The sequence below is a fragment of the Lycorma delicatula genome, chromosome 5, assembly GCF_047948215.1.
Source record: "Lycorma delicatula isolate Av1 chromosome 5, ASM4794821v1, whole genome shotgun sequence".
NCBI lineage: Eukaryota > Metazoa > Arthropoda > Insecta > Hemiptera > Fulgoridae > Lycorma > Lycorma delicatula.
In genome coordinates, this window is record NC_134459.1 from 607061 (window position 1) to 619152 (window position 12092).

The window sequence follows — 12092 nt, forward strand, 5'->3', positions numbered from 1 at the left end:
TCATAAAGATTCAACGCTATCACATCAAACACTCATTGTGGAGAAAAATCAAGCCCTATATATTTCAATGTGTCGATACGGAACAATTTAAGGATGGCCGAACAGTTTGGAGGAAGCATTTTGAATTATAATAGCTGAGATGCTTCGCGACATTTTGAGGATAATGTGGAGATGCATAGCTCTTATGTTCAGCATGATGATATCCTAGCATAGATCCAGTGAATAAGTAATTCATAACTACAAATGTACAAAAATATTCAAAATATATATGAAGTTCATTTGCACGTTTGTCTAGCAGTATGGGGACTTCTCAGACATACTGAATATATTTACAAGAAGTCCTTTTGTCCATAAAAATCACTAATTTCCAGACAGAAGAATTTAACAAGGGTCTGGATTTTCACAATGAAATACTTTGAGGTTTCCTCAGCAGTAAAAACCATATGCTGAAAAAAATATGTACTGTTTGTTTAAAATAATTTATTTTTAATGATGTATTTAGTACATTTATAATATTTATTTTTTTATTAACAATATATATAACTCATTATCTAGTTGGTATTCACATTATTAATCATATTTTGACACACTTAAAATTATATTTTATATAATAAAATATAATAATAAAATTAAATTTAATATAATAAAATATAAATATTTTTATATTTTATATAATAAAGAATTTTATTTATAATCATAAGCTAATAAAATAATTTATTACTTTTCGTAAATGTATAACTAACGGGCAGGAATTGCAATTATTGAAGGTACACAGAGATAAATTAGATTGGTAAGTAAACGGGTACGCATAGTTATTGTAAGTACATCAAATATATAGTTAAAAAAATTTTGAAAACTACAATGCAATTATAAAATAAAAATTATTATAAAATTATGGTTAACAATTTTCATAAAATCATTTAAATACTTTAAAGTAAATGCATTATTATTTTCTTAATTTATATATTTTAAAATTTTATAATTGTAACAACAAAATAAATTATAACTGTTAAATACTGCTCAGGTTTTTCTGTAAGTTTTAAACTTTTTTCTATTCTTTAACGAGGTATAAATGTGAAATTAGTAAAATTAGTTAATTCATATTACAGTCAGCATTATATTTGATAATTTCTTAATGGTTTCAAGCCAACTAAGTGAAGAAAAATTATTTTTTGTGAACGTTAATAGTTGATAAAAACTGAAAACTTGAAAAAAGAAAACTACATAATCCTTCACATTTCATTGAATTATAGAAATTTATATCAACTATGATTATAAAATGGTAGAAAATCCTCTATATAATTGTATATTTCACTTTTTAGTAGTGTAGTACAAACAGCTACGTATTTGTAAAGTTAATTTTTTTAGCAGTACATAAGTTCCTCCGGTCTTAGTAACAAAAAGACTAATAATATGAAATTATAAAACAGCAGAATGCAAAACTAATTTCATGTAACAATTACAAGAGTAATTTATAACTGATTTTGGGAAAGCTTATATAAAAATGTATAAATAAATTTAATTATTTAATTCATAACTAAATTATAATTTACTCTTTAAATAGTATACTTTATTTTTAATTTAAATTAATAGATAATTTATTTGGTTTTTAGAAATTTGTAATATTTCAATCGATTTTAAAATTTTCTAAGCCCATGGATCAAGTTACAAATTCATTAATATTAAAGTCGCTGCTAAATATTTTTGAATGAACCCTGCAGTACGGTTTGCTGTTGATTAGAATTGGATTGTGGCTAAATGTTTAATTTTTTTCTCGCTTAATGTAAAAATTTTGACATGTTCATTGCCTGTAATTAATTCAGTAAAAAAATTTACAAGAAAAATCATGAAGCACATATACCTTTCAAAGTTTTTCTAAATTGTTAATATTTCTTTGCTTTTATTATGTTTTAAAAATAAATAATGCATTATCCTGTCTGCTATGAAAAACACAAAAATCACAGGTCACTAAGAATATACATCCGTTCCATCGTAAAAGTTATGTAAAACTCAGTTCATAAAGTGAATCTTAATTTATTAACATTATTTATCTATTCTAACAAACCAAAATAATATTCTTTATTTACTATTTCTATATCTTCCTCTTGTATACAAAGATATTTTTAACATTTTTTTTCAAAGCGATTTTGATTTGTCTTTTTTATGTTTTTCTATGTGATTCTACAAAACAACATTTTTTAATATGACAAAAGTTAAAACATTCCATATAAAAAAAATATGGATATTTAATTTACTTGCAATATATTTGAATCTGTGCAAAATTGAGGAGCGCTATACTAATTTTACGAAAAATAAATAAATTAATAACTTAATTCCTTACTAAATATTATTATAATTCATTCTTAAATAATATAAAATTTCATTTTAAATTAAAATAAAGTTTAATCTATTTGGTTTTTAGAAATTTGTTATAAGATTTTCCTGTAACTAATTATAGGGAAATTGTAAAAACTGGAGGTTTATTTAGCGTTATTAGTAACGTACTTCAGTACAAAACAGTATAAGTAGACTAATCGATGAAAACACATGTCTATCAAAAATCATCTCTTTTCACGTAATGTCCATTAAAAGGAAATTTCAATCTATCTGAGCTGTATTTGAACCTGAAATAAAACAACAGCGTAACTAGTGTTAACAATGTAATAAATATTTTGAAAAAAATTTTAGACAAAAAGAAACTGAAAGTAGAAACAATTTATAAATACAGAATAAAGTGATTATAATGGGTAGATGAGGCCGCAAGGAAAAAGATAATGTAAATAAATAAGAAAGTAAATACAACTTATTTATGACAATCTAGCATCTACTATTATGATATTTATTATGTTTTCTTGATCGGGTAAATAGTATTAGTTTTAATTTTATACATGGGAATATCTCATTACGTAAGCTAAGTGCTTGTGTTTGGGAATAAGTTGTGGAAATCTTACTTAATCTTATGGTAAACATGACCCAAAACTTTTAATTGGAGTAAGTCATTAAAAAGACATTTATTGGTTTTTTTTCGAAAGTAAAACTTCACAATGACAATATTATTTTATATTTCTGGGTTAATAGGCTACTCTTTTTTGTAGTAATGGGAAAGAAATTGTAAGTTTTTTAAGTCATATAACACAATTCAATCTCCATCCATTCCAAATACAAGATTTGTTTAAGTGAACAATTGTTGTTGTATGTTTCTTGTAAAATAAACAATCCAGAATAATATTTTGTAGCTTATCAAAAATTCCAAGCATAACCAGGATCTTCTGAATGAAAAGCTGAGATGGAATGCTACACCGGGAAGGTAAAACAATTTACAGTTTCTTTGCCAGTTGTGAGAACCTTCTTTTGGCATTATTTATGATTTCTTATTTAATAAACCCTATTAGTTCATTATTAAGTCGATGTATTTGTTTTTTCCATCTGCATTTGTAAAACGAGTAAAAAATGATAAAATTAATCTTATAATATATTTAAATGTAAATTTGTCAAAATATGCAGGGCTGATTAGTTTCAGTTTTAAAAATTTTTTTTTGTTCTAGTTTGTCTTTGTATGAATTAGCTTTTGTAATTTTTTTCAACAGGTATGGGTACTGGGAGCATTTATTTTTTAAGGACTGCAACTCCTCAAACTTTGAAATGTATATCTTAGTACATGAAGGTAAATAAATTTGTATCAAGTGACATTAATTATCTATGACTAGCATTAAGGTAGTTAAGTTACTTTAGTAACTAACTAAATATATATATATATATTTAGTAACTAACTAAATATATATATATATGTTTTTTTTTTAATTTTTATTTTATTTATTTATATTAATAACTTTGTGAATGCTATCAAAATTTAGGTATTTGCAGTTAGAAAATAAGTAATTTATTCACTTTAATTTGAAATGTAGAGATTCCATACTAAACTATTTAGTATAGAAGAAGCTATTTATGATAAAACTAGTTTTTAATATAAATTATTAATATCATGAAGAAGTGCATTTAAACTTTCATTTTATTCATGAAGATAAGTAACTCATAAAATAAATAAGAAAAAAGTAGCAAGATGTTCTGTAAACAAAAGCATCATCAATGTTAATATTGAATATGTCGCATTTATGAGTCATATTCAACTGGATCATGTGATTCGATAAGTCATGTCACTCGCTATTTATTTTCATGTTGTTTCAGTATATATAATTTTTTCAAAAGCAATTATCTTGGGGAAAAATTGAGTTTATTTAGCCTGTTGTTTTATCTATGCATGGTCTTTTAAAATTAATAAATTAATGTAATAAAAAAATACATCATTTCACGAGTAATTCCTGTTAACTTTTACATACTTATTTTTTTATTCATTTTAATTATTTAATATTACAATAGTTGATGTTAAAATTTTCAAAAATTAAAGATGATTGTTTTCCCTTAGAAGAGAATTAAAATTAGATTTTTATATTTTATTTTAGTATTTTCACATCAAATTATAAAAAATTTATTTTTATATAAAATTTAATTAATTGTGCAACAAAGAAATTCCTCCAGGTCATGGGACATAGCAATGGGGTAATATAATCTTAAAAAGGGCTCTTTTTAAGACTTCAAAAAGTTGAAATTTAATCAAAATATTTTATTTTAAAAACAAAATAGGAAAAAAAGATTTTTTTCAGCGTTAACATTTAGTATGCTGTACAAAACTCATCATCAAAATTGTACTCGTCAGACTGGATATTCATAAACTTTGAAAAAATCTCATTCTTTTTTTAAAATAAGCATTAATCACACTTCCAACACAAAGGTATACATTTTATAACCAGTTAATATTTATCCCTAGTTTTCAAAGCTCTAAATCGTGTAGAAATGTTTTTTAATACATTATCCATTGAATAACGAAACAAATATTCTGACAATATGAAGAAACAAAATTATAGATCAGGAAGACAGCTGATATAAAAACATACTTACCAAGAGAGTTTAATTGTGCACAAACAGCTAATGCAGCTGCCAATCTTGTAACTAAATTTCTATGAGGAGCAAGAGGTAAGCATGGCTCTAAGAGACACATTACTAATTCCACTGACGGCTGTGACAAAACATCACGATCAGAACCCTGTTGACCGTTTTGTGACATTATTGGATAAACAGTAAAACGCCAACCCCAACCATTGACTGAACCATCTGATGTAAATTTCCATTTTAATTCATCTCCTGTAGAAATATCAACATCAAAATAAATACAAATCAGAATTTAAAAATTGAAAAAAAAAAACAATTTCGCTGCAGGTAATTAAATTATCTCTTAATTGAAAATTAATTTTGACACTGCTATTCCAATTCTTATAATAATAATAATTAATCCTTTAACAATCAGTAGTTCTTCAAATGAATTAAAGTTAATACAAATAATAATTAATTAAAATTCTGAAATAAGATTTCCATTGTAAATTCTGATTTACTATAACTGTCAATCCATCCTGTAAATGGATGTGATACTTATTTAAATTTTTATTTTGAATTGGTTAATAGGTTTCTCAATCCTTCCCTAGCTGCATACCATTTTAAAAAGCAGATATTAACCACTCTCTTAAAATATTTCATTTTTTAAATTTACAATATAATTTAAAATACTGATATAATTTTACAAGTATAAATATATTTTTTGCATTCAGAAAAAAAGAGTATTTTAGCAATTTACCTTATACATAAGAGAAATATAATAAAGAGAATAAAAATTAAATTACCCGGTATAAGAAGAGGTGCTAACCAGTCACTCCACTCTCGGCCACATTTAACAGCAACCGTTTTACCAGCAGAATCCATTATAGTTAAAGGATCATGCCTCCTTTCTGTTGAACATTGACGGTCAAATTTAACTCTCAACATTTCAGCACCTAAATGAATAAAAATTTACTACAGTATGAAGACTCGATAACTTAGTAAATATAAGTTTGTGATTTACCAAAATAAATTTGTTACTTATTTCAATGTGTTATCAGTTCAAATGAATAAGTTTTTATACTTAAAACATAAATAAGATTTCTTCTGTTTTTCAGAATCTTTTCTTACAGATGTATTGTTTGAAACCTATTACTGATATTACTTAACAGCCTCTCTCAGCTAACTCTTGTTGTTAAACAGGAATTATGAAGTAATGGAATTAGTTATTTTTCTGACTCATTTCCTGTAAGCAGTTGTTATAATATGTCCTTGGATGCAGTCTCCATTTTTCTTTTGATTGTTGTATGATTAAAGTTGAAAAAGGTTAAGACTACGTGATGTTTTTAATCTAATATCCAGTTTAATAGATAGAGATGAAAAAAAATTAATTTTTTATATGATTACATGTAGATAAAGATATTTAACACCACAAACATTTTTGAATAACATAATTTTTCATAGTACGAATTCAGAATTATAATAAAATAATAAAATTTTAAAAATATTAAATAAAAATGTTTTTAATACCTTGTATTTTTACATGTCCGTTAAGTGAAACATCATCAATATATGGATGACTGCTCTCCTGAACAACAGGCTGAGGAGCACAATGAAGGCTACAATTATTATTTATAGCCACATCTTCTAACTCTGTTACACATAATTCAAGCAACATACATGCTACACTGTTGTATTCTCTGGCCATTCCTACACAAAGAAAAATAAAGAAATAAAATTTTAAAGAACCACGAAAAAACTGTATTAATGCTTTTTGGAGTTTTATGATTAAAATGATGTAGTATAATTCATCATTATGAAATTAGTTAATTGAATTATTAACATTTGCAAGTAAGAGTTTTTAAACAACAAAACAATCTATAAAAATGTATAAATGTACAATGTATAAACTATGATTATTGTATGAAAACATTCAACAAAATACTGCATTTCATGTTAAATATGAGAAACTTACTGATTTTTACAGAAAAGCTCTAAAAGAATAGAGAAAAATAAAGACAGCATAGATTTTTCAAGAATGGTGGACAATACAAACAACAATAAGTAATTGTAAAGGGGGGAGGGTCTAGATATAAGAAAAAAATATCAAAAAAATAAGTAGATAATGTTTAAAATAATATGTAAACATGAAGGTAACTGGGTAATATTGAATAAATGTCTCTCACCAAAAAATAACAGCTCCTAAAATGTTATAAAATTCAAACAGAAGCTGAGATTTTCAAAATCTAAACAGCTTGTCGATATCAGTCATATAAACTTCTAACATATTGATAATATTGTGTGCTAGTTTAAATTTTCACGTGATGCATAGCAAATACGGTCAAGGAAAATGCTATGTGGCATTTAGAACAACACACATGAAGAATCAATGTATTTGATGTAAAAATAAATAACTAAACAAATTCATTTTTACAAGCACATATTTAATGTTCATAAATTTACATATAAATTTTAAGGTAAACAAAAACGCAAGAAAATAGTTGATAAGCAAATTCTATAAGATACTATTATGGGAATAACAAAATGAATATAACAATAGTAATGTGTTCTCACCAACAAGTACATTTGTTATAGTTTCTTTAGCGTTATCACCAGCTCGACCAGCAACAGCCAGTATCAGCAAATCGACCATCATCCTTGCATCATTAAGACCTAACAATGAAGTAAAGTCATCTAATGTTGCCACTGGAGGAGCACTAGCTTCAGCAAGACCTAATACCTACAAAAAGTAAAACAAATTAAAAATATATCAGTTACTAAATGCCAAATAAAATTACTGGGCGCAACGTATTAAAATTTTGTTTATTAATACATTATTCACCAAAAAGATAAATAATCATGAAAAACTGACTCACCTGTGGATTGCACTTCATTGTAGCAGCAATAACACTCATTTCACTACCAGACATTTTTGATGCCCTAGATGAAACACTGGCTGAACTAGAAAGAGATGGAAAAGCAGCTAATGGACTGTCATTTTCCTCAGGTGTTGATTTTGTACTCTAAGAAAAATAAGAATTGTTAAGGTAAATGATGGGTATTTGATTATTTTAAATATATACAATTATTAATATTAATCAATTACAGATTTTTATATGTCATGTACATAGAAAACAATTCAAAGTTAATACATTTGAATTTAAAAAAATTAAAAATGAATAAATAAAGATTATAAAATGTTTACTACCATTTGGAGTTTGAATAAACTTATTATAAATAACTTAATTAAAGTTATTCATATCATGTGTTGCCTTGTACCCCTTAAAATACTGTAATATTTCCCCAGAAACCTTCAACCCCTAATTATTTTTAATTCAGTAAGATATATTGCTCTCTTTTTCTTATAAAGTAACTATATTCTATTCTTTTGTCATCAATAGATAATCAATCACCTTTAACTTTACGTTTACCTTTCTTAACTACTTTAATGGATCAAACATTTGGGGTCAATTCTTGCACACATTCCTTGTTAATTCTAACTTGCTGTTAAATGATAATTCAAAGAGCTTAAAATTGGCTGATATAGAGAATAATTAATTTAACAGTTGGAGCCAAACTAACAGGTTTAAATTTCTCTGTTAATTTTTTTATAAAACAATATTCACTTAGTACACTGAGGCAACTTTAGCAAAGGTGCCAGTACATTTTCATTGGACCCACTGCTATAAATATTTAATAAATTAATTAAAATAGGTATATAATCTGAGAAATTCTCCATTGAAAACGCTGATAATTTTTTAATATGTTAAACTTTCCAAAGATTCACAGCAGAAGTCAATTACAGATGCTCCTCTTAAGATAACTGCCTGAACTGCTCATAAAATCCCCAAAATTCTACCATTTAAATTACTAATTTAAATGCTTCCAAAGTTCAATTACCTTTTTGGCTTTATTATTAGTAATTGTGTCTCTTTGAGTACAATCTACTGAACTATTATTAGCATTAATCATAGACTGTAATTTCTGGGACTCACTGGATAGGTGAGTCTCAGGAATTACAGATTAGTTAGTCTCAGATCAAATGATAGGATATATCATTTGAATCTCTAACTACAATATAATTACCCATGTTACTCTGAGTTAAATCTATTGTCACTCTGATAAATCTATTAGTATGTAATCAGTCACCACCACTTAATTGTAATTTCTGATCCATTAATTAAATACATAGGAACAACAAAAGATTTTTGCTTATCTTTACAAATTTGTAATATTCTTTTAGATTTTAACCATAAAAAATTTAGCATAAGTTTTTCTTTAACCTAATAACTGGCCATTTCCCACCTAAAAACAGTGATTTTCTAAAAAATATACCCATGACAGTATACAGGATCAAAAACACTATGACTTCATCAACTGTGAATGTTTTCAAACATATAAAACAATTGTAACTTCTTAAAAAAAAACACACATTAAGACTTATCTCATTAAAAAAACCTGCCACACAGTAAGCTAACATACTTTAATTCATAATACTCATTCTTATCATGGCTGATTGTCCCACAACACTCTCCTTCCCACACTTTCTTTTCTTTGGTTTGCATTTATCTTCATCATAATCCTCAATATTTCAATGCAGTGTCTAATTTTTCCCTCAACTTCTACATTGTCCTGACCTCCAGTTCACAAATCCCACTCTATCCCACTTAAAAGTCAGGGTATGAGGATAAACAAAAAGAAGAAAAAATGTATGGTATTAGATAAAAAGAGAAAAGGATTGAGATTAAGATAGGAAATCAAGTTTTAGAACAGGTGAAGAAGAAATTTCAGTACTTAGGAAGTACTTATTCAGTACTATTAAGTACTTAACTGATGATCTGACTTGCACAGTAAAAATTAAACAAGAATATCAAGAAGTAAACTGGCATTTAATAAGAAGGGAAGATTGCTGTCAGAAATGTTAAACTTAATGTTAAGGAAGAAATTAATGAAATGTTTTATTTATAATGTGGTGCTCTATGGAGCTGTAATGTGAACAGTGAAAAACACAGACAGAAAACGTTTGAGACTTCTGAGATGTGGGTGTGGTGCAGGAATGATAAATATATCAGGTGATATTTATATAACAAATGTAAAAGATATTAACAAACAAATGAACATGTAACAAATGAAAAGATATTAAGGAGAACTGGAGAGAACAGAAAAACACTAAATGAGATTGAATATAAGAAAAGAAATTGGCCAGGACATTGTATGAGAAGGTTTATTAGTGGATGCCATAGAAGGCTTGGAAGGAAAGGAAGAGATTTCAAATGATAGATGGGGTTATGGAAAAGGGAAAATATGCGGGAAAAAAGAGGTTAGCAAAGGATAGAACAAGGTGGAAAACAGCAGCCATGACAGGACCTGCCCTAATGGCAGAACACTATGAATGAATGGTGAACTGACAAAGGTCCTATATCATACCAAAGTAGGAAAATGCTCAATGAAAAATGTTAACTTAAATATGGAGTAAAAACTACAAGTGAAGTAGCAGCTGTGAGATAAGAATAGAAATGATGGTGATATTAGGAGCAGAGTTCAATAAAAAATGAAAGGAAATCCACATTTTGATTACTTGATAATGAACATTTCCCCCTTCACTACAATCTTCTTTGCCCCTTGCCAATAAAATAGCAGCTATTATTTGGAGTATAACTGAAGAAAAATTTCTACATTAAATGTTAGTTGTTCCACCTAATAAGAAAAACTTTACCACAAAATTTCATTAAAAAAGTTGTTATACAAATAAATTGTACCTGCCAGATAATCTATTTCTTATCTTAACAGTCTTTCAATCCAATCACAATCCTGTTTTGTATCTTTTTTGTCTGTTATTTCTTCTTGGAGTCAGATATGCCTAAATTATGAACCAGCCCTAAGGTAAAATCAAGGTTTATTCATCCCTGCACATCTTCGACTCTGCATGCCATCTTCTCCTTTCATTCTACAGCATAGTCTCAATGATTTATTGCGCGTAAGCATGCTGAATTCTCTTGGGTATGCTTCCTTGTGCTGCAAAAACCTGTAGCATTTGAAGAATGAGTGTTCAATGGTGCTCTCCCTTCCACAATAACCGCACTCAGTGTTAAGTTACAATGCCTGTCTACACAGGTATGCTTTGAAGCAATCATGACCGGTCAGGTACAAAGTCATCTTGTGCTGTAGTTCCCCTTGCTTGTGGTCCAGCTATCTCAGGAGGTTTGGAATGAGTCTATGGCTCCATCTATCCTTCATTAACTGATCCTCCTTTCCTGTCACTTGTGAACAAGTGATGCCTCCATCTCTGCCTTACTTAACCCTGGTACATTGACTCTCTCTTCTGAAAAGCAGATCCAGAGATACAAGTCTTGCCAGTGCACCTGCTGCTTCACCCAAGATGTCCTGTGCCATAGCATAATTGAAGAGAGACAGTCTTGAGAACTTGATTAAGAATTGCCTGGGCCTCCCTTTTTTCCAGCATGATAAATCAGACTGGTACTCCATGACCTATGTGAAGGCAAAATTTGATTTGTATTTTACTGATGCAAATGTCTGTTGAGGCATTTACATCGGTGGCATCCCGACCTAGGCCTGGCTGATGACTGTGAGATGTAATCAGTTAGAGGGTCTAAAAATGACTTCCGGTAAAGCCCCTCAGGGCTTGGAAAGGAGGGAGTGGTGTGGAGACCGGTAATGTCATTAAGTGGGTGTCTTTCCCCTATGGGGTTGAGATGGTGCTCCATACAAGACTTTTGAGAGCACCAACAGAGCAAACCCCTCCTTTTTGATATGCAAGAACTCTCAATGTTGGTCGTTATCTGACCAATGGCTGTTGCTGTTTTTTTGTCTTCTTTGACACCCAGGTCAAGTGCCTCAGAAATGTGATGTTTTTGTTATCCATGCCCCTAGGTACTTCACTGCAGGAAAAGAATGGACTTCTAAGCCTTTGACCCTAAACAACGTTCAGATGAGCGTCATTAGTCTGAGCTGCAACAACTTGAGTCTTCTCAAGCGAAACCTGCAGCCTGATATCTTACAGGAGCAAGACAATCCTATTTATCACCTCGTTCCCACTGTCTAACTCCTCTCATTCCGACTTGGCCAAAGCTAAGTCAGCAAACCCAGTCAGGGCTGTCTCTTCAGAAAGCATGATGGAGAAGAATTTGTCATAAGTGACGTTCTGT

General features: G+C 28.5%; 1 protein-coding gene across 1 annotated transcript in view; it reads right to left on the bottom strand.

Moving 5' to 3' along the window:
* Positions 1-554: 554 nt before the first annotated feature.
* Positions 555-12092, bottom strand: part of LOC142324659 (E3 ubiquitin-protein ligase HERC2-like) — a 95294-nt gene continuing 83756 nt past the window's right edge. The window contains 6 exon segments of the mRNA XM_075365530.1: positions 555-2624; positions 4957-5199; positions 5733-5882; positions 6457-6636; positions 7501-7666; positions 7803-7949. Of these exon segments, the coding sequence (XP_075221645.1) occupies positions 2599-2624; positions 4957-5199; positions 5733-5882; positions 6457-6636; positions 7501-7666; positions 7803-7949 (912 nt within the window). The 3' untranslated portion in view covers positions 555-2598.